The 24,491-nt window shown below is 35.4% G+C and overlaps 1 protein-coding gene and 1 long non-coding RNA gene across 2 annotated transcripts; one reads left to right on the top strand and one right to left on the bottom strand.

Moving 5' to 3' along the window:
* The first annotated feature begins 336 nt into the window (after positions 1–336).
* On the top strand, positions 337–1,006 carry LOC127129261 (uncharacterized). The gene is made up of 2 exons (XR_007806260.1): positions 337–438; positions 532–1,006. It is a non-coding gene; the product is annotated as an uncharacterized LOC127129261 (long non-coding RNA).
* A 19,965-nt stretch (positions 1,007–20,971) lies between these two features.
* Positions 20,972–21,430, bottom strand: LOC127131274 (uncharacterized). The gene has a single exon (XM_051060203.1). It carries the CDS (start codon positions 21,428–21,430, stop codon positions 20,972–20,974), a length of 459 nt encoding a protein of 152 aa, XP_050916160.1.
* Positions 21,431–24,491: the final 3,061 nt, after the last annotated feature.

The following is a 24,491-nucleotide window of genomic DNA, read 5'->3' as shown; positions in this document are numbered from 1 at the left end:
GAGAAGAATTTTGGGAGATTTATTTTTATTCAAAACTCAAAATTCTTCTAATTTAAAGAAATTAAAAATTATATTGAAAAAAGAGTTTAGAGGATTTTTGATTAGATAAATTGTTGAAATATAAACATTTAAAAATATATTAATAATAAACACTTTTTATCATTTTAGATCTTTCAAAAAATATTTAAAATATTTCTATATATTTTTTAAAATTCTTTTCTAAGCTCTCACTTTCTCTACCTTCTAAACTTCCAAACAAAGCATAAAACAAACAGTATCATCAAATGAGTACTATATAATGGACATGAAGTTTTCTCTTCATATTGTGAAAACTAAAGAAAAGAGAGTTGAAAGATAAAATCTTCACAAAAATGGCATTGCACATTTACCAATCTTTTCTAATGGGACTTTTATACATTGGGCTGCTCCTCGCTTCGAGTACGTAACATATCAACTTTGCACCTAAATTCTTCTTCTTCTAACACACAATTATAAAAAGTAATAATATTATTTTCTTATTATTTTTCTTAGGCCAATATTTGCTTAGATCCCCAAGAAAGTCTGGTTCTTAGTTTTGTACATCATTGTTACCATATAAATCTATATCTTAAAGACTGATAGAGGAGAATGTTTCGATGCACTTCGTTGTTGTTGTATGGTTTAAAATTAAGATAAATTAGATTACTATAAAAACTTATATATGTTTTACTAAAGATTTAATAAACAATCTCATAAAATAATAAATAAAATAATCCAATAAATAATGCAAGAAACATATCTCTCCAGAGCTTTTATTATTCACGGTCGAAGAATATTAAGATGTCAGCAGAAAAAAAGTGGAAAGCAATGGTCAAGCACAATGTGAAGGAATGATGCAACCTGGGAATATAATTATGCTCTAAAAAATTAGGGTGAAAATTGTTTAGATTAAAAGCATGTATACTTTTAACATTGCAAATGCATGTATACTTTTAATTAATAAATACAATTTTAATTGAGTAATTAATTTATTTTCAGAATTTACATTGGACTCAACTCAAATGTCCCCAGACCAATACAACATCCTTTGATATGTTAAAATCTGAATGTGAGTTTTTTTTTCCTTTTTTTTATTTAAATTCAAACATTCTCAAAGTATTTATTTCATTCATAATATAGCTTGATATGTTAAAATCTGAATGTGAGTTTTTTTTCCTTTTTTTTATTTAAATTCAAACATTCTCAAAGTATTTATTTCATTCATAATATAGCGAGTATAATCGAGAATAGAACGTAAAATAAGTGAGATGGAAGTACAAATATTTTTAAGCTTAGTATTGAGTGCACGCATGTAAAACGTAAGACCATGTGTCACTCCAATTTACTTATGCATGTAAAATGTAGGAGTATGTGCCACTGCAATTGATACATGCCTATAAAATGTATGAGCATGCGTCACTGTAATTGACATATGCATGTGACAACTCCTTTATTTTTTTTAATGCGTCAATTGCAGTGACACATATTCATATATTTTACATGCATGCGCCAATTGCAATGACACATGCTCTTATATTTTAGATATGTGCGCCGATTGCAATAACGCACACTACTACATTTTACATTGATGCGTCAATTGCAGTGGCACATATTCTCATAAACATGGTTAATTTAATAAATAAATTGAAAAATGATTATTTTAATATATAATTTTTAAAAATTGGTTATTTCAACCTCAGGAAAGAATACTAATTTATCCATAAACAACACTCTTGTAAATAGTGGTAAGACAAACCAACTCTCTACATCTAAAACATCTTAGAGAAGCATAAACTTCTTCTTCACTTGTTTCGACCCCGCTCCTACAGGCAAACAGTTAGAAAAATAACGAGTACCGACAATGTTTAACACATATGACGCGTATTAGGGAACATACAACATGACAAAAACATGGACGAACAGACCGACCTACTCTGATACCACTAATGTAACAATTTAAACTCCAAAACTTATAAATAAAGCATTAAACGACAATTCAAAGTGTCACCACGACAATCCTTCAAAAATTCATCAAAATCATTTGAACTACGCAGCAAAAAAAACATATTCGACACAACTTCATAAATAAGTTATAACTTCAAAATAGCAAAAAGCGACAACAACTTCGAAAACATAATAAATCATGTCTCAGGGGTTACACGATCAGACTAGTGAACCACTAATGTATCGTAAAATGAATAAATAAATAAATAAAAGCAAAGGGTAGCTCCAACAAGCACCTTCCAATACACAACAACAAGTAATCAAACTTGAGTATCTACAAGATGTCCATGATGGACAACATGAAAGCAAAAGAGGTGAAAAACAACAAACCAATATAAATAGTGCAAGGAGTGCTAAGGTAAAGAACATACAACAAGCACACATTCATTACACAATCAACAATAACGTAGTCTCACACCCTTCATAACATGCACATATTCAGAACCAATCAACAACATCATGAACCATAAACGGCATATGCAAACACGTATGAAATGAACTCCACAACTGACTCATTATGCATGTGGTATCATTCATGAACACTCAGGTTCATCTCGCTCCCGATCATCACCATAGGATCATAACACACCAAATCATTATCATCACCATATGTAACACGTCACCAGCTTCTATTTAGAATCGGATACTCACTCTCGATCCCCACCACAGGACTACAACACACCAAAACTATACCAAATTTCATTCACCATGATGCATGACTCTCAACAACATGCATTTTCACCAAAAGGTTCACTAAAAGAATCACCATGCACATCTCACCATTTATACACAACATCATTCATCATATGCAACAATTAATCAGTGTCACGACATCAATAAATAGCAACAAACAACATCAAATCAACAAATATAACTTTATAAGCATTCATTCATATTACTTCACCAAAACAACAACACGTCATCTTATAAACGTAACAATTTTCTAACCAGTCATACAGGTCAGCACAAACATTTCTACAATATACACATGATTATAATTCAAACAATTGACTAAGAACTTCCATGAGGTAGCTTTACGCGTTAGCTTTCCAACTCTTTGAACGAAGACTCGTTTGGACTTACAAAATGAAAGTTATTATCAAAATCGTCGGACAATGCTACAAAAGACAACTAAATTTTTGGAAATTTGGCCCAGGACAATCGATTGTCAAGGGATGACAATTGATTGCCAGCAAACATGTTTCATTATTGACTTGACAAAAATTCACTTTTCCATGCAAAACAATTGATTGGTCTCCCCCTGCAATCGATTGTCATCATTTATTTTTTTAAATTACATAGTGCAATCGATTGTCATATGGTGAGAATCGATTGTCACTGTTACTTTTTCCACACAAAAAAAATATAGCAATTTTTAGTATTCGATCTTAATCCATCCTCATCCCTAAAACTTCGTACCTAATTTCAATTAATTCATACAAATTTAACAGACCCATACACGGTTTTTAATACTGAATGATATTAGCATAATCATCAACATATACATCACTTATTTCATCATAATCCATAACAATTTCATCATCAAATTTATCAGTAATTTTCATCAATTCATGAATAAAACTAAAGCTTTCACACCTTCATCAATGGTAGAATCTCATACATAATTGTTCATAATAATTCAAGCACATATTCAGTCATAGCAACACATATAAGAACAAGATCAATCAACAATTTTCCAGAATTTCATCATACAACAATTCATCAAAGAAACTCTAATGAGAGTAAGGTCTCTCTTCTCTACTCCATCATGAAATACACCTAAATTGATAGCCCTTTCTCCCTCTTTACCTTAGTTTTCCATCAATGATGATGATTTGAACAGCTCCTATGGATTCTTCTTCCCAATCTAGCTCTCTTTCTCCCAAGTCCTTGTCCTCTTTTGCCTCTTATTTTCATGTACTGTCAATCTCTCCCAAAAACCTATATTCTCTCCCAACTTTTAGAATATATAGTAACCTCATTAATTTTTCCTAATTATTAGTATCACCCAATTTAACTATAGCCTCTCTCCTCTTACCACAAACTTTCCTCAATTCACACAAATAGTTCAAAACTCATTTTTCACCAATTTTCTCATTTTATTAATAATAATAATTAAAATTCCAATTATTCTAATTATTTTCTATTTTATTCTACATTCTCACCACACCATACTATTACTACCACATTGTTTACCGTGGAATTTGGTAAGCAAAACAAGTTTGATTTTACTCAAGGGATTAAACTCGAAAAGATCCAAAGACATATTGTATGAAAATCAAAGATTTGAAACATATTTAGACGCTAAAGTTGAAATATAAAAGAAACAAAATATAATTGAAATAAATTCAACGCATTAAATGATTGAAATAAAGACTTTGATTTATAAAAAATGGAACGCATATGCTACATTCTTGACTCTTTTCTCACAAACACACTAAAATTTTAAGTTTTACAGTTTGTTTACAATTGTAGACCCCTAAGACATAAGTGAATGCTTACTTATATACTAGTCCTAAGCTAACCATCTACAACGGTCGACTAAGCAAAATATGACATGTGTTCGTCTCCATGTAGACTCTAACTTCGACAGGCTTCCATGTGTCTTCAGATAACTGTCTGATCTTATCTACTTACACCTCATTCAATTGTGTGGAGAATAAAAGGCTTGGAAAACTATGAATTTCACTAAGTCTCAAAACCAACCAAGTCTTTGGTCTCTTCCTGATTAGAAATTCAACCAAAGTCGGGATCATCTTTCGACCAGGCAAATTTGTCGAGATGTGTACAGGATTATATGACCATTTCGATTCTGGAAATAAACCTGTCATCAAACAAGAAAACTTATCACATCTTTATAATTAATTCTTATTTCGAAAATCAAAGGTAACAAAGTTTCTCCCGCAAAATGCCATGTTTCAATTTTTAATCATAAAGAGAAAAGTGGCATTTTTTGAAAGTATTTTCGACACGGTTTAAATCCTTTTGTTGACGGTCAGCGTCATCATTACAAATTAAATGGAAATTGGTATTTCCCATGGATTTCTTCATAAATTCATCATTACTCCTATTTTCCATGAGATCTTGGGTTTGCATGACCTCAATAACTCCTGTTAACTTTCCCACATCTTGAGAAAATGTGGCTTCTCGATTCAACACTCGTCTGCCATGTGTCACATATTTGGAGGGAAAACATTTATATAAATACCCTTCACTTTCTCTTCAGCCATAACCTTTCATGCATAAAGAATTCTCACTCTCACAATAAGCTTTTCAAACTCAACAATGGTAACTTCCATTTCAAACCTCAAAATAGACACTGGAAAAAGCTCTTTGGCGTTCATGATTCCGACATCAGAAGGTAACGATGGAAGAGATTTCGTACCTGAACCATTTATGGCCAAAGAAAAAATCACCATTTATTAAAAATAAGTACTAATCCCTTTCACCCTTTATGATAAACTTTTAGCGTTCTTAGGACCGCTTTCGACGGCTAAGTTATAACCTGGGAAGATAAAATACGTCTTCCCATATTGTCCTGTTATGATGCCTTATGTGTTCAAAGAATGCTCCCTCGACTTAACCTTCACGGAACACCCTTGAGTATCTTCTGATATGATCCTCCTACTAAAAACAAAGAGTATATCGCTTGACTCGACAAAGTCCAAGGCAAAAGGCAAAAACAATGGGATTATCTAGGTATCTTCGATGTCATCTAATTATCTAGAACTGGTTCTAGGTATAACACTACCATGTTGCTCATGTCGATTTTATTTTTTTGGTAGGGTTCTACCAATATATTTCAATTCCCCTATGGAATGCTCACACCGACATTATTGGATATAACACCCATCACGGGACTTAACCCTATAGGAGAAACCTTTAATCCCACACTAAAAATTGATAATGAGTTCGTCTTCAAATGTCCCAACTTTAAAAACTACATCTCCGACCATCACCAGAAAAAGACTGAAGAGGTCTCTGACCAAGAACATGTAGCTTTTTTGACTATTTGGTTGTCTTATTTTTTCTTTTGTTCTAGTTCCCTTAAAAGTAGTCAAAAAATATGTCCCTTTAGCAATCCAACTCCTCGAAGGTCGAAGAATCTTGCTTAGTAAGTTACTCTTAGCCAACTTGTATCAATCTATAGGTAGTGATTCCTAAAAACTCAAACATCTTCCCGAAACCTATAAAAAACACCTTCTTTCTAGTTCTTTCTGGCTTTTACTACTTTGGTTCAATGCCACATTCGAACCAAAGTATCACATAATTAGTTCAAGAGCTTCGATAGAAGAAAATGACTGTAGGAGAATCAAAGGCACTAGACTTTCCCTAACCACTCTATATGCTACTCCCTCGAAAATAAATTTCATAAAGTACATTAACTTGTTCCTCGAATCAACGACCTTCATTTCGACCATGGTCCCTTCGTGGATAGATGTGTTAGCCCGGCCTAGTTTCGAAAGAAGTTTCATGGTGTGACTCCTTCTGCTGCTGAAATGTTGAACTCCATTTGAGAAACCTTATTAACTCTGAAACTCCTATCTAATCGTATTGAGACAAGAACTGTTGGCTTCGGCTTCATTGGCTATCAGCCCAATTTAGTGGCTAGGCAATTTGGTTTCAACCAAGTGCTGTCAAAATCCCTCTATACCTGGGAGGATAACATCTATTGGTCGGAAATGAGGTTTTCCACTCAGGAATGCAGAGACTGCATGGCGTTTGTTCGACAACAAGTCTTAAAACTTCCTACATTTTAATACCAACCATCCTTCTAATTTATAGTAGAGTTCCATGGTTGGTGGTCGACATGCTTTAAAAGCAGTTTCTCCGAACAATGCTTTGAAAGAGAGTGTCGACCGCCTTCTCCAACTTAAAAGAAAATTCTGAGAAGAAAGAAGGTACATGTTAATCCATTATTATTTTCATACTTTTCTGTTTATCCCTTCAACCTCATACATACTTCCTCTGCAGGCGAAGCGGGAAAAAAAGACGAGACGAACATCGAAGATCCATCTAATGCACCGGAGGCCAAGAAAGAAGACCTCAAAGAAAGAGGTAACCCTTTTCTCCATCTATGCAATAGCTAATTTCGAAGTGATTCTAACATTCCATTTTTTCAGAATCGAAAACATGATCCAGACTTCCCAATGACCACCAAACTTAAGAAAAAGAAGAAATCCCAAGAAAACTACCTCAACACAGGTATGCGTCTGATTTCCTTATTTCTTGACTTCGATGATTCAGTAACACTAACCAATCAACTTCTCAGACTGCACCGAGACCAACAAATACATTGGTCGAAGTCGAGAGTTTAGTAGACAGCGAAAAAAACCTGATTTTCTCAAGACCTGAACTCAAGGTCTCTCCCAAACCAGGCGTTAGCAGGATGAAAGGCGTCACTCAAAAAACAAATCCTCCAAAGGATACAAAAACCTTGAATGTTGGTCCTTCTAATAAAGGAGAAAATATGTCCACTCCTGATGCCAAAGTATAGGACAAACAACCCAAAGATCGTCCATTCGAAGAAAAATAAATTAATGAACCCTAGGTATTGCTCTAAACCATAATTTTAGGAAAATTTGATTTCTCAAGTCTACCAAACTTCGATTAATCATTCATTTATCTTTCAGGGACCACCACAGTTGGACGAGAATGTGGTGGGCGAATTGACAGGTTTCGCTAGTTCGATTCCCACTGAAACTTTTTCTCTCATCCACTAGTAAGATTTTATTTATTATAGTATTTAGTTTATTCATTCAGAGAATAAACCAATCGATGAAGATGCATGTGCTTCTATAAAGCTGAATCCTGCAGCAGAATCTAACTTCGACCCACCATCTACCCAACGAATTGAAGAATTTTACGACACCATGGCTTCTGTCCATGACAACTTATCTCTGGAAAATCCAAAAACTAAGAATTTTGAGAAAACAAATGAGAAGCAAGATGCTCCAGGTGTCAATAATGCTCCAACAGAAGAAGAAGGTCACCCCACCCTTGTCAGAAAGAATCGAGCTCAACCTATTATTCATGAATCGTCATCCAACAGTTCGTTGAGACAAGAAGAAATTTTGGCCATTAAAAGGAAGAATCGAACAGAGGCCTTGAGGAGACTTCAAAAACTACACAAGCTCTCAATTGACACTAGATATTCTAATTCTTCTTATGCATTGTTGGTTGATGCAAATGAAGGCTCAGTGAACCTCTTGTTCCAATAACTGAAAGGCAACATTCTCAAAGCTTATTTTTTCAATGACCTCGAAGAAGACGCTCAACTTGGCGTCGATATTCAAAAGTTGTTGGCTGAAATTAACAAAGAACAACTCCCAGATTCCATGGTCCAGTTTTTGTTTGATTTCGAAGCTTACATCGATCAGGTCTACCGAGATATCAACCTCAAGAAGCCCTATAATGCCCATCTTCAGCAAACAAAAGAAGCTATAGTTGTAGCGTGGGACTTAAGTGGACTTTCCAAAAGGAGGTCGATAGGCTTGAAAATCAACTTCAAGAATTTTTGGACTAAAAGGCTTCACTTGATGCAAAAATTTCAAATCGTCGCACCCAGATTGCTGAACTCACCAAATAAATTGATAATTTTAAGAAACAGAAAGTTGAGCTTACATGGAAAAAATCATTGACCACTAGAGAAATCATTGATCAAGAGGTAACCAAAGGTGTCGAACACGGTGAAGTTGCTCTCCAATTGAGATTGATCCTAGTCTCATTGCTTTTCAACTACAAGCATTACCGCTCGACACATCAATGTATTTGATAATTGTGTATTGGCGTTCAAATATATTATTAACAAAATAGATAATACAAATAATATTTAAACACATATTGTTATTTAAACAATATTTTAAATAAATTAAAAATATTCATGCAATCAATTTTTTTTATAAATATGTATTCTATATGTTTAAATAATAGAAGTGTGAAACTTTGAATAAAAAAAGGAGAAAATTGAAAGGGAGTAATTTATATTTAAATGTATTTTTGAGATTGAATATTACTATTGTCATAAAATTGTAGTCGTTAATTTGACAACTAATTTAATTTCCTGACCGATTTAATGACTTTTAAAATTTTACTGTTATAATATAGAGTTTTGTTCATTAATTCATTGGTTGGAGTGGTCAAAAAATTTCAATCACTTATTTGGTCACTAAAATCAATTTTTTTAGTACACCGTAGTAGTTTTCTTTTATTTTGTTATTTTACTATTGTTTGTTCGACCTTTACTTTTGTTCCATATGTTTTGAAGAAGAAAGGAGAAAATATAACGTTTAATGATCAAGGCACAAGATACAACAGTAAAATTGGAATATAGTCCCATGTGAATTAAAAAGTAACCTGGATTTTAGTTAACCTTGTCTATTCACAAATGAGGATTGCACATTAGAAAAATTGAAGGGGGGGGCGAAGAAATTATAGAATGTTAAATAGATTCACTAAATAACTAAATTTAAAAGATGGAGAGACAAATTATTTTTTAATCAGAATCGAGTGATCAAAAATACATTTAATGTTAGATGCAATAGAATTTAAGAGAAGCAAATAACAGCGGTTATGGGAATAACTTGTTTATTCATGGTAAAAGTTCAGCAAATAAATAAAGAAAACAAGAACAACCTACAATCCACGTACTACCTAGAATTAAGGAAACAAACTTGACTAAATCTGCTAACAAATAATGTTAAAAACTAGGACACTAAATTGATTGTCTTATCATTCCCTCCCTTGAACTAGACTGCATTTGCAGCTAGTTAACTCCTAAAAAATCACAGACTCCAAGCTTCCATCTCAGTTCCCGAAATGACTCCAATTTCAGCGGTTTGGTGAGGATGTCCGCTAACTGATGCCTTGTACCACAAAACTGAAGTTGCACAACTCCATCATTCACAAACTCCCTTAAGAAATTGTAACGCACATCAATGTGCTTGCTCTTCCCATGCATCACCGATTTCCTTGATAACTTAATGCTTGAGTTATTTTTACAATAGATGACAATACTTTCACTGCCCTTATAGCCTGTTGGTTCTAAGTATTAGCAACAATTTTGGTAAAACGAAGAGTGTTCACAAGATGTTATGTGTGAATTCTTAACATGAGATATCCTATGTACCTGCTGGAGCTTAAGGAACATAATCATGCAGGATTTTTTCAGAATGTCATACACAAGGTCATGGCATCTGATATGTGTGTACCTGCTGGAGTTTAAATGAAAGACATGTTCATGCAGGATTGTTTCAAGATGTCATACACAAAGTCATGGAATCTAATATGTTTGTACCTGTTGGAAGTTATAAATGGAATTATGGAATTATGCAGGAATTGTTCTAGGATATCATACCCGATGTCATGACATCCTGTACACAGAACATTCAGTGTGAATGTCTGGTGTTTTGTGATTGCACAATTAATGGCAATCTATGTATGATTGAAGATCTGATTTGCATGCGCTTTCAATCATTGATTACAACCTGATTTACTTATTTTCCAAGGAGATCTAACCAGCTGTTATGAAAAGATTTAATTGGAAAATAGATTTAGGGTTTTCAAGATGTCCAAGCCCAGCTGGAAGCTTCTATAAAAAGGGACTTAGAAAACCTGTTTTACAACACAACCAATACTGAGCGAAATATAGAGAGAGAGCTATGGTTTGTGTCTGTTTAGTCGTGAGACTTGTAAGCCATTTAAGTCATCTTTTGATGATTGAATTGGACTGATTTGTGGTTGTAATTTGTCACTCTAAAGTTGTTAAGCAAGAGTGTGTGTCTACTTGATCAAAGTTGTGAAGCAAGATCAAGTGTGTGTCTTCTTGATCAAAGCTGTGAAGCAAGATCAAGAGTGTGTCTTCTTGATTGAAACTGTGAAGTAAAATCAAGAGTGTGTTATTGAAAAGTGTTTTCTTTTCTCAAGGGATTGTTGTTTAAGATCACAGGTGTGATTGTAGGGAAGTGAGTGAATTCTCATATCTAAGAGTGCTTAGGTAGAAATTGCACGGGTAGAGATTAGGTGAGAAAGACTGTAACTTGTTGAAGTGTACGGAGAGTCTTTGAACTGATTCTATTTTAGTGAATTTCCTTCCTGGCTTGGTAGCCCCCAGATGTAGGTGAGTTGGACCGAACTGGGTTAATAATTGCTTGTGTATCTTGCATTACTATTCTCTATCTTTATTCTGTTTGCATTACTCAGATATTAGTGTCGTGACATTACCTTCGACATCTCATATCTGATACCAGAATTTTAATTGGTATCAGAGCAGGCATCCTGCTCTGGTTCTAGGTGAGATCTAGGGGCAATACTTTCTGGTACAATGGAGAGAGATGGAGGATCTGTTCACAGGCCACCAATTTTGGATGGATCTAACTATGACTATTGGAAACCTCGAACGGTAGCCTTCTTAAAATCTTTGGATACTAAGGCTTGGAAGGTTGTGTTAACAGGATGGGTTCATCCAGTAATTACTAAGGAAGGAGCAGCCACAACTGATAAGAAGCCTGAAGAACAATGGTCCAAGGAGGAGGATGATTTAGCGCTTGGAAATTCTAAAGCATTGAATGCCATATTCAATGGAGTAGACAAGAACATCTTCAGGTTGATAAACAATTGTGAAGTGGCTAAAGATGCTTGGGACATTCTCAAAACCACTCATGAAGGCACATCTAGGGTTAAAATGTCTAGACTACAGTTGCTCACCTCCAAGTTTGAAAATCTAAGGATGAAAGAAGATGAAAACATACATGAATTTCATATGAGCATTCTTGAAATTGAAAATGCCTCAGGAGCCCTGTGAGAGAAGATGTCAGATGAGAAGCTGGTAAGGAAAATACTCAGGTCACTCCCTAAGAGATTTCCTATGAAAGTAACAGCCATAGAAGAATCCCAAGACATCTCCAACATGAGAGTTGATGAGCTAATTGGTTCCTTCCAAACATTTGAGATGAGATTAAATGATGGTTCTGAAAAGAAAACCAAAAGCATGGCCTTCATGTTAAACACAGAAGATGAAAATAGTCAGGATGTTGATGAAGACTTGTCAAAATAAGTAGCAATGCTGGGAAGACAGTTCAACAGACTACTGAAAAAGATGGATGTAAGATCCAAGGCTAATGTCAAGAACATCTCACCTGACATCAGTAGATCCAACAATGCTGAAAGAAGAGAAAGGTCATATGATAAGCCCAAAGAAGGAAAAGAAGTACAGTGCTATGAATATGATGGGTATGTACACATTAGAACTGAATGTGGAACCTACCTCAAGAAGCAAAAGATGAGTCTTGCTGCCACCTGGTCTGATGAGAGTGAAACAGATGAAGCTGCAAATCTGGTAACTGCCTTGACAGGAAGATGGGGTTCTGATGAAGACTCAAGTGATGATGAAGTAACCTTTGAAGAGTTGACCTCTACCTACAGAAAGCTGTGTCACAAAAGTGTAGAGCTATGTAAACAGGTTGAAAGCCAGAAGAAGGAAATAATTCAACTTGAGAATGAGAAGGTAGAACACTTGGAAACCATCTCCAAATTAAGAACAGAAGCAGTGGTTCTGAATGCCAAGTTAGAAGTTGAAAGTCAGAAGATAGTACAGCTGGAGAATGAAAAGGCAGACCATGTGGAAACCCTCTCCAAGGTAAAAACTGAAGCTATGTTCTTAAATGCTAAACTGGAAGAAATGACCAAGTATGTAAGGATGTTAAACAATGGATCTGATTCCTTAGACAAGATTCTTCAAAATGGACAAATAACAGGAGATAAATCTGGCATTGGGTATAATGAGTCTAAGTCTGAGAGCAGTTACACTGGTTGCAAACCTCAAGCCAAACCTAAATGCAGCCATAGTAAAAGTAAACCTGAGATGTCACATCATATGTCACAACATCAGAGGATACAGCAGAAAGGGAAACACCAAAGATGGAGATGCCATTACTATGGGAGACTTGGTCACCTGAAGCCCTTCTGCTATAAGCTGTATGGTTATCCTAGCCCTGTTCACCATCAGACTCACTATCAACCCAGACCCAAGCAGCACAGGCCTATCAACAAGAAGCTATGGGTTCCTAAACTAATGTTACAAGTCTAATAGCTCATATTCCCCTCAGAATCTTAGCCAAAGAAGAGTGGTATTTTGATAGTGGATGTTCTAGACACATGACTGGAAACATAGACTTGATAACTGATCTTCATCCTCATGCCATAAGCCATGTAACCTTTGGTGATGGAGCAAAGGGTGAAATAAAAGGGATAGGCAAGCTTGATTGTCCTGGAGTTCCTAAACTTGACAATATCCAACTGGTTAAGGGCTTGACTACAAATCTAATAAGCATCAGTCAACTATGTGACCAAGGTCTGAATGTTAACTTCACCAAAACTGAATGTCTAATCTCTAACAAAGACAGTGAAGTAATTATGAAAGGAATCAGGACCAAAGACAACTGTTACATGTGGAGCTCTCAAGTTGATTATTCCTCAAAGTATACCTATGTCAAAAAGGAAGGGATGGAGATGAGTATAACTGCTAGAGGACAAGTTTGTGGGAAATGTCAGACAAGGATGTCACAACAGAAGCTCAAACTTAAACTCACTTTCAAAGGAGAAAAGGTCATGATGGCCCAAATAGCTAAGAAGTTAGATCAAATGGGTGGACATGTGACTAATCATATGCAGTCTAAAATTGGAAAGAGCTTTGTTGGAACTTGACCACAAGGGACTATGTGTCTATCTCAAAGCAAAAGTACCAAGAACAATGTGGAGAATATTGAGATGAAGAGTGAAAGGACTCTTGCTCCTACACATTTGAAAGATAAAAATGATGTTGATGATGAAAGTATATCAGATGAAAGCAGTTGTTCTCAACTAGGTTGGATGAAACTACTGATAATTGCATACAATGTCACACACGATGTCATGACATTGTATTATGACAACTTGTATGTTGCAACTATGTCCAAAAATCATATTCAGCACAGTTGGACCAAGTACATTATTTGTTGTCATCACTCAATTAGAAAATATATGGAAAACAAATTCTTAGTTCTAAAGCATGAAATGCAACTAGCTGACAAGGCTGCAGGGGATTTGGATGATATTCAACTTGAATATGTAAGAGGGAAATTAGGGATTTGGATTCTTGAGAAATTATGGCAATTAATATGGAGTGGAAAAGGTAATAAAAATATTGTTTGTCCAATTAAAAGAAAGAGCCACATTAATGATGAATCATTACCTTATATTGGAAATAGTATCTATGTCATCTACACACGCTACCTGAACACAACTCTTTCCATCTTCATCAAACTTCTCAGAGGACCTCTGCTAGGGCAAAGAAATTTCTCTCAAAAGTTCAACAACATGTCTCAACATCCTTCATCATCTGGGTCAAAACCCTCTCATCATGCAACGACTCCTTCCATGGAGTTTCTAGATGAAGACGTGCTGGACGTCACTCCTCTGTGTGTGATACCCGGTGATGCCCCAGGTCCCTCTTCCACGGCTGGAAGTAAACAAGGTAATATCCCTGATAAATCTCCTCTTCCAAAGGACATCCATTATGCTGATCGTGCCATTAGGAACCTAGTTACTAGGATACTAAGTGAAGGGCATTCAGTCAAGGGTGTTTCTACCCCTCTGTCCAGAAGGGACCCCTCTCCTGAGGAGGAACCCCAAGTTGAGAAAGATGATGACTCATCTAGATCAGAAAAGGAAGTGGCTGCTGAGGGGCTATGTTCTCTAGGAAAAACCCTACCTAGCAAGAAACCAGCAAATATGTCTCAGGAGAATATTATTGACCTAGAGGAAGAAAGCTCTGAAGAAGAGGATGACACTTTGGTCCATCTTGTAAAACCAAGTGTAGCTGAGAAAATGAGGACTAGAAAAGGAAAAAGTGTGGCTAAAATGAGAACAGCAAGAAGAGTGAAAAAGGTTGTTGGTGTAGGACCCTCCAAATCTTGGAGTAAAGTTGAGGTTAGGAAAATGAAAGAAAGAGACAGTTCTGACTCTGATAAGGATGTCGAAGACGATGTCCCAGACATCTCCCCTACAAAAAGGCAGGCTGTTAAGAAGTCTCCTGGCAAAGCTGCTGCTGTGCACCTAGACAATATCTCTTTCCATTTAGAAGATGGTGCTGCAAAATGGAAATTTGTCATTCAGAGGAGGGTAGCTGTTAAAATAGAGCTTGGAAAAGAGGCTGTAGAGGTAAAGGAAGTAATTGATTTGATCAAAAATGTTGGACTAATGAAGATTGTGGTTGCTCTACCCCCAACGTTATGAGGGGTTAGTAAAAGAGTTTATTATGAATATCCTTGAGAATATTTATGAAAGGAGCAACAGGGAGTTCTGTAAGGTGTTTGTAAGGGGTAAATGTGTGAAATTCTCACCAAGCATTATCAACAAGTTCATAGGAAGAGGAACTGATGGAGGAGTGGATCTAGAGACTACAGACAATGAGGTCTGTAGGATTATTACAGGTGGCCAAGTTAAGGAATGGCCTAGTAGGAATCACTTATCACCTGGCAAGCTCACTGTCAAATATGTCATCTTACACAAGATTGGTTCAGCCAACTGGGTGCCTACTAATCCTATCTCTACCATCTCCATTGGTCTTGGCAGAATCATTCATGCAATTGGAACCAGGATAAACTATCACTTTGGAAGGTTTGTATTTGATCAAACTATCAGACATGCCTCCACAAATGCTATGAAGCTACCCATTGCCTTCCCATCCATTATTTGTGGTATTATCTTGAGTCAACAACCAGACATACTCAATACAAATGACATTCCAAGCAGAAGAAAGCCCCCACTATCCATTCATTATAAGCTGTTTGAGGGAAGTCATGTCAATGATGTTGTCATGACATCTGCCAGAAGGGAGCCTGCATCTCAAGGAAGCTTAATTGATCAACTAAAAGATACCTGCAAGGAACTGGATAATGGTATAAGGGTAGCCAAGGCAAGAAAAGAATCTCTGGAAGTTCTTATTAGGAGCCTAGAAAAGGAATAAATGGAGAAGGCTGGTGAAAATTCAGATGTCAATACCTCAAGAGAAAGGTCAAAAGCTCAATCTAGTGGCAGCTCTGAAAGCTTTGAAGGCTCTGAAGATGAAGGTGATACTTCTTCCTCTGATTGATGGTCCCCCCCCCCCCTTTTTGTGTTGAAGACTGAAGATTGTGTGACGTGTGATGTGAAGACGGTTGTGGATGATGTTTTGGAAGCTGTTCTGGTGTCTGGATGCTGAAGTTTTATTGTTTTTTTGAAAAATGTGTAATTTGTGGCAGTCCTCATTGATGCCTGTTTGTAATATTTTGGGCTCTTAATGAGTTCCATGGATTTGTTCATTATCTCAGTTATCACAACTGTGTATGATGATGGTTTGTACTGCCTAACTATTATGTTTTAACATTCTTAATGTTATAACATCTGTGCTGACATTCTCTGCTAGGCTAATTGACATTAATTTTGTCTAATTGGTCACCTTTGGTCAATTTTGACTAAAAAGGGGGAGAAGTGTTTATGTGGAGTTGGAGCTGTGAGGAGATGTATGTGGCTGGACAGATGGACAGCTATTGTTAAACAGAATGTTGTTCTGTTTACAGATGTCAAAGGGGATGTTTGATGTGGTGGTACACAGGTGGTGATGTTGAAGCAGATGTCAGAATGACATTCTGATTGTTACAGGTGTTGTGGTTACAGGTGTTGTTATTTTCATGGAGATGTACGCATAGATTTAGGGGGAGAAGTAGTACCCTTGTGCATTTGTGTGTCTTACTAGTTGCATCCATAACTAGTAATTCTGTTTGTGTTGCACAGATTTAGGGGGAGGAGAAGTACCCTTGTGCATGTGTGTATTACTAGTAGCTATAGCTAGTAATTGTGTTGCTTCTGTTGCTGTTTAAATTGTTGTTCAACTGTGGATAGTTTTCCTGTGAACAAAAAGGACAGATATATGTTTTAGCCAAAATTTGCCAAAGGGGGAGTTTGTTGGTTCTAAGTATTGGCAGCATTTTTGGTAAAACAAAGAGTGTTCACAAGATGTTATGTGTGATGTCTTAACATGAGATATCCTATGTACCTGTTGGAGCTTAAGGAACATAATCATGCAGGATTGTTTCAGAATGTCATACACAAGGTCATGGCATCTGATATGTGTGTACCTGCTGGAGTTTAAATGAAAGACATGTTCATGCAGGATTGTTTCAAGATGTCATACACAAGGTCATGGCATCTGATATGTTTGTACCTGCTGGAAGTTATAAATGGAATTATGGAATTATGCAGGAATTGTTCCAGGATGTCAGACTCGATGTCATGACATCCTGTACACAGAACATTTAGTGTGAATGTCTGGTGTTTTGTGATTGCACAATTAATGGCAATCTATATATGATTGAAGATCTGATTTGCAGGCGCATTCAATAATTGATTACAACCTGATTTACTTATTTTCCAAGGAGATCTAACCAGCTGTTATGAAAAGATTTAATTGGAAAATAGATTTAGGGTTTTCAAGATGTTTAAGCCCAGCTGGAAGTTTCTATAAAAAGGGACTTAGAAAACCTGTTTTACAACACAACCAATACTGAGCGAAATATAGAGAGAGAGCTAGGGTTTGTGTCTGTTTAGTCGTGAGACTTGTAAGCCATTCAAGTCATCCTTTGATGATTGAATTGGACTGATTTGTGGTTGTAATTTGTCACTCTAAAGTTGTTAAGCAAGAGTGTGTGTCTACTTGATCAAAGTTGTGAAGCAAGATCAAGTGTGTGTCTTCTTGATCAAAGCTGTGAAGCAAGATCAAGAGTGTGTCTTCTTGATTGAAACTGTGAAGTAAAATCAAGAGTGTGTTATTGAAAAGTGTTTTCTTTTCTCAAGGGATTGTTGTTTAAGATCACAGGTGTGATTGTAGGGAAGTGAGTGGATTCTCATATCTAAGAGTGCTTAGGTAGAAATTGCACGGGTAGAGATTGGGTGAGAAAGACTGTAACTTGTTGAAGTGTACGGAGAGTCTTTGAACTGATTCTATTTTAGTGAATTTCCTTCCTGGCTTGGTAGCCCCCAGATGTAGGTGAGTTGGACCGAACTGGGTTAACAATTGCTTGTGTATCTTGCATTACTATTCTCTATCTTTATTCTGTTTGCATTACTCAGATATTAGTGTCGTGATATTACCTTCGACATCTTGTATCTGATACCAGAATTTCATAGCCTATCTTCTTCAGCATCCTTTGCATCCATATTGCCTGACAACTACTTCCCGTAACTACTACAAACTCGACTTCCGTCGTGGTCAACAAACTATCGGTTGCTTTCGAGAAGACCAAGCTACTGCAGCTCCACTTAGCATAAAAATATAACCTGAAGTACTCTTCTATCCTCAACCGATCCAACATAATCACTATCTGTAAAGCCAATCAATTCCAAATTCCTTCCTCTTTGTAAAGAATTCCAAACTTTGTTGTACCTTGCAAGTAACGTAGAATTCTCTTCTCCTCCGAATAATGAACTTCAGTAGGTCTTGACATATACTTGCTCAATAATCTAACTACATACATTATGTCTGGCCGCGTAGAAGCCAAGAACATTGAACTTCCAATCATCTGCTTGGAAAATGAACCATCCATCTCAACACCATTTACATCTTTGGAGATTTTAATCCCGGAACCATTGGATTTTCAACAAAATTGCTATGCTCCATTCCAAATCTTCTCAACACTTCTATCTCATACTTCGTTTGACTGATGAATATACCGCCATCAAACAGAACTACCTAAATACCGATAAAATACCGCATGTTACCCAAGTCTGACATATCAAACTCCTTCATCATGGACTTTTTGAATTCAGACATCATTTTTTCATCATCTTCGGTATAAATTAAATCATCAATATACAAGCTAATTTTCAAATATTTATCTTGTTTGACTTTGGTAAATAAAGTTTGTTCATTGTCCTCCTTCTCAAAGCCTTCCTTTCTGAAGTTTGATTCAATTCGGCTGAACCATCCTCGCGGGGCCTGCTTGAGTCTGTACAAAGCTTTATTAAGCTTATATACCTTATGCTTCTCATTCTTTATTTCATAACCCCTTGACTGCTCCACGTACACATTCTCAACTAACTTTCCATGAAGAAAGGCCGATTTCACGTCCAACTGAAACACACACTAACCTCTTTGTGCAGAAAGTGCCAAAATCATTTGAACCGTGTCCATACGAGTTACATGAGCGTATACTTCTTCATAATCAACTCAATATTCTTGAGCATACTTTTTGGCGACCAAGCGAGCCTTGTATTTTTCTATTTCTCCAAGCTCGTTCAACTTTGTTTTGTATACCCATTTGACTCCTATTTTTTTGCTCCTTTCCGCAGGTCTCTAAGATCCCACGTTCCATTCTTCTCAACTGATCTCTTTTCTGCATCCATGGTTGCCCTACATTTCTCCTCCTTTATTTCTTCGGCAAATGAAGTAGGATCAGAGTGAACGACATGAGCAAAAAAAATATGTGAGTTTGTACCTCTTCTTCTTCATCGAAAAGACCATCACCAGGGACATAGTCATTCATCCACACTGGTGCTCTTCTATTTTGAGGTTCTATCACTAGAGAAATTGTATTTTCTACATTACCATCAGCTGCATTTTATGCATTTTCTTCTTCATTACCATAAACTACATTTTCTTCTTCATTGCCATAACTTGATTCCTCACTTTCTTCACTTTTCTCATTTTCTCATTCCAAATCAAACTTGTTGTCTTCTTCAGGTCTCTTCTCCCAATTCCATTGCCCATCTTCTTCAAAGACGACATCCCGGCTGATAATAATCCTCTTGGAGGTAGAATCATATAGTCGGTATGCCTTTGATTCTCCGCTTACACCAAAAAGGACACAATAGTGACTCTTACCTTCAAGCTTTGTTCGTCGAGCATTTGATACATGAGCATATTCTATACAACCAAAGACTCTCAAGTGCGTAATTGAAGGCTTCACCCCACACCAAGCTTCCTCTGGCGTCGTTTCCTTCACCAATGATGTTGGACATCTATTAAGAACATAGAATGCCCAATATACCGCCTTTGCCCAGAATTTTCTTTGAGCATTTTTCTCAACCAATAAGCTCCTCACCATATTCATCATAATTCTATTTTTCCGATGCTCATGTAAAGGTAGTGAATGCACCTGACTTACAATCAAGAAAATACACCCACGCCTTCCTACTGTAGTCATCAATGACGCAAATGAAATACCTCTTATTTTCCTCTGAAAATGGAGAAATTGAGCTGCAAATATCAGCGTGGAGCAGCTCCAAATTTTATGATGCTCTCCATGTACTTCTCCTTGGGTTACATCTTAATGTTGCTTCCCTTTCAAGAAATTAGTGCACACAAATTTACCATTAGGAAAACTTGGCAAGCCTCTCACCATGCCTTTTGTTTGCAAAGTCTTCACCCTTTTGTAGCTCAGATGACCAAATCTTTGGTGCCAGAGGTGAGCTTCGTCTTCAGTGTCTTCGGTCATTGCTTGGAAACACTCTTCCTTGCCATCCTATTTGGTTGATTTAGTGCTCGAAAACAACACAAACATTTGATTTGCTGCCATGTTGGTTTGGAATACCAAACCCTTTGTGCGGTGATAAATCTGACACTCATTTGACTGCATTAGTACATCCAAATTAACCCCTTTCTTGTAGTGCCCAACACTGAGAAGATTATTCTTCAAACCAGGCACATATTAGACATTTTGTATAAGGTGATTTAACCCTTTTATTATCAACCGAATACTTCATTTTCTAGAAAGGTTCACGCTTACATAAATCTTCATTCTAACCACCTTGTTGAACCCTTCTTCTAACTCACAAAATAGTGAAGAATCACCACACATCTGATTGCTGCACCCATAGTCAATATACCACACAACATCTCGATCGTCTCCAAACGTGTCGACATATGCCATTAGCATTATCTCTTATGATTCCTCAAACCAACATAATTTACATGGCAATCGTACTTGAAGTGTTCAAGCTTATGACACTTGTAACACTGAACTGTTTCCTTACTCCTCGGTTGGCTACCCTTGTCTCTGCCTTGTCCCTGACCTCCTCGGAAAGTAGCTCTTCTATGTCCTCTTCCACCATAACTCTCTTCATGAGTTTCCTTCAAAGCATGTTCATCTTTTCCACTTACTTTGAATTTTTGCTCATGAACAAGTAGAGAACTTTGCAAGGCATCCACGAATAGTTGATCTATGTCCTTGGCTTCCTCAATGGAACAAACAATAAAGTTCCACTTATTAGTGAGGGTTCTCAAAATCTTCTCAATGATTTTGACATCATCCACATCTTCTCCAAAATTCCTCATGTCGTTTGCAACCATCATTACTCGACCAAAATAATCAATGATCGATTCACACTGCTTCATTGTTAAGACCTCAAAGTCTCGGCGTTGATGGTTGAGCTGAGTTGTCTTCACTCGAGCATTTCCTCAACACTTCAACTTCATGGAATCCTAGAGCTGCTTATATATCCTCCTTCTACGTGATCGTCTTCAGAATTGACTTGTCAAGCGATTGAAACAAGTCATTCTTAGCCTTTAAATCCTTCAGCTTCATCTCCCCCAGGTTCTTTATTTGTTATGTCGTCATTCCATCTTTACTTTTCGACTCTATGTAGCCTGATTCAACAACAACCCAATACTCCTTGGATCGAAGGAGATTCTCCATAACCATGCTCCAATTAGCGTAGTCGTCGTCGAACTTCAGAATGAAGGCTGCTGCAAAGTTTGCTTCCAAACCCATCTCTCTTTTCAAATCTCTCAAGTCACTGCTCTTGATACCAGATTGTTAGATGCAACAAAATTCAAAAGAAACAAATAATAATGGTTCTGGGAATGACTTATTTATTCATCGTAAAAATGCAGCAATTAAATAAAGGAAATAGTAACAACCTACCAGTCACGTACTACCTAGAATTAAAGAAATAAATTTGACTATAAAACTTGACTTAATCAGCTAATAAACAATGCAAAAAACTAGAATACTAAATTGACTAAGCTTTTCGTTTAAGTCGTTATATTATAAGTGATAAATATTTGCTATGTATCAGTGATAAAAGTTTATCCCATATTTTTATAATTTTCAATAAAAATTATTTGTCTTATGTTTTATAATATGATATAATAATTGAAATTTGTTATATATTTTATTTGTTTGTACAGATTACGTTTAAATGTTCAAACTGGTTAATGAGTGATTTGTGTATCATAGGAAAGTGAATGGCTGTTTTTTAATGCATACTAGGTGAAAATGCAACACAATTGTAAAATATGTCCAAAAATATGAGTTAAATGTCACAATTTAAAATTAATAAAAAAAATAAAGTCGTGAATTCAGTGACAATTAATTTTGTTCAATTTATAATAGTTTTAAGTAAATATATTATAATTATATTTATTTCTTTATAAGTTTTCAAAAAAACTAAATTGAACTAATTGATTAGTTGCAAAATTTTGTGTCACGTAAGAAAGATACAAGGCTTCACCGACTTCTTAGATGACTTGTTTATGCATAAATAACTTAAGAAAAATTGAAATGCAAAAAATTATATTTATAATTATTTGGCTAAATTATAGGTTGTCTCTTAATTTTACCTCATCCAAATAATATTGGTCTTTCTTTGTATTTTTGCAACGAAAAGTTAATGATGTGTTCATTATTTTAATTATGTATAACATATATATTTTTTTTTAATTTTAAAAATGTTTTTAACCCTTTTCACTCGTATGTACTTAAAATTGATGTTATGCCCTTTTTCTTTCAACCATGTATAACTTATATATTTTAAAATAGACATGTCGATAAATTTAAGTGTAAATATCACATAGGAGAATTAATAATTATACGAATTTGATAAAATATGAAGATCAAAATTATAATTAGGATTAATTATTTTTATTTTTAAACTAATTATTTTATCAAAAGTATTTATCTCGAGTATAATTTTTATAATAAACAAAATTTAATAAGTTATATTTTAAATTTTATTAAGAAATTAAAGTATAAAAGGAACACGAAATTTAATTAGTGACCAATAAATATGTGTCTTATGTATGTTTTTTTTATGTACCTATTCATCAAAATAGTTGCAAATTAACTAAGATTATATTATATACAATATTCATATTCATCAAAATGGTTCAACATAATTATCTTTTTATTTATATTAAGAGTAGTTTATATAAGATACTCGTATTTTTTAAATTAATAAATTTTTTATAGATTAAAGTTGTGACTAAGTGTAGACTTGAATTCTACCATAACATCAGTAATATAAAAATAAATTAATTAAATATTTAATTTTAAAAAATGTTTTATATAAGATTTTTTTATAGTAAACATCAATTAAATTAAATAGTTCAGTAGTCTACTCTTTACGAGCTATATATTTTGTTGACATATGATAGTTGAGAAATTTGACAAGGAAAAGGAAAACTACACACTTGCAGTAAAATAATCGTCACTTTTCCATAGTTAAATAAAGTGCATGAGGCATAATATATAAATATCTAGATAGATGATGTTTCTATACATGTCCCTTAAAAGAAACTCTACACATTTAAGTATAAAAATTCGATTTTCTCTCTAATTTTGGGATATGTAGATATGATCAAATAGAATAAGTAGACGTGTAGTATGATTTTTTTCCATTTCTATTTTGATATAAATAAATGATAATTTTTTCCGACAAATGACTATTACATTATTATTTAATACATGATTATTTGCAAAGTGTTCTTCAACTATATATACACGGCTGTTTAACCATGTGTTTGCCTCCATCTTAATCTTAATTATGACCGATTCACCATTATAAGGTCTAAATCATGCGAGTATGTTATCTACGTTCTGACAAAAATAGATAATATATCTCATGCGCTCTTCAGTCGAAGTCTTTTCCTTCCCCAGTTGAGTAAGATTCGTATTTTCTTATGGAATCGAATGTCCATCCTGTAATCGAGTTTGCTTTTTCAGCCCTCCTTTCGGATGATGAGTGTCTTGGAAATATTCCCCAATTCACGCCTGGTTGGTCACCTATTATATGCCCAGTAACCGGTATCCCTGATGTTCCTTCCTTTCTGCTCCCTATTATGACTTTTTGTCCCCTATGGAGTCAGATTTTCTTGAGTTGGGATATACCTTTCAGGTTTTCCTCAGATTTTTGGATGATTGATATCTCTCACCCTTATACCGGTCTTAGATATTCTTTCTCCCCGAGCGTGTTGTTCTTTCACCCTTATACCGGTATTTTGATCACATGTCTCTTTGAGTTTATTACGCAGTAACCGGTAATACCTCACTTGTCGTTTCCTCAGCTGAGTCCTTTGTGGACATTCCCCGTTTGAGTCCAGATTTTTATCCAAGGCATCCTTTGTGGATAGTTTTGTTGTATTGGCATATTCCCTAATACATGCATCTTTGTGTCAG

Source organism: Lathyrus oleraceus, chromosome 3 (genome assembly GCF_024323335.1).
Source record: "Lathyrus oleraceus cultivar Zhongwan6 chromosome 3, CAAS_Psat_ZW6_1.0, whole genome shotgun sequence".
NCBI classification, from domain to species: Eukaryota; Viridiplantae; Streptophyta; class Magnoliopsida; order Fabales; family Fabaceae; genus Lathyrus; species Lathyrus oleraceus.
Note: the sequence above shows the minus strand (reverse complement) of the source record. Positions and strands in the feature narration are given on the sequence as shown.

Coding starts and splice junctions, on each gene's coding strand:
- LOC127131274 (XM_051060203.1), bottom strand. CDS start 21,430: ATGAAGCAGTGTGAATCGATCATTGATTATTTTGGTCGAGTAATGATG.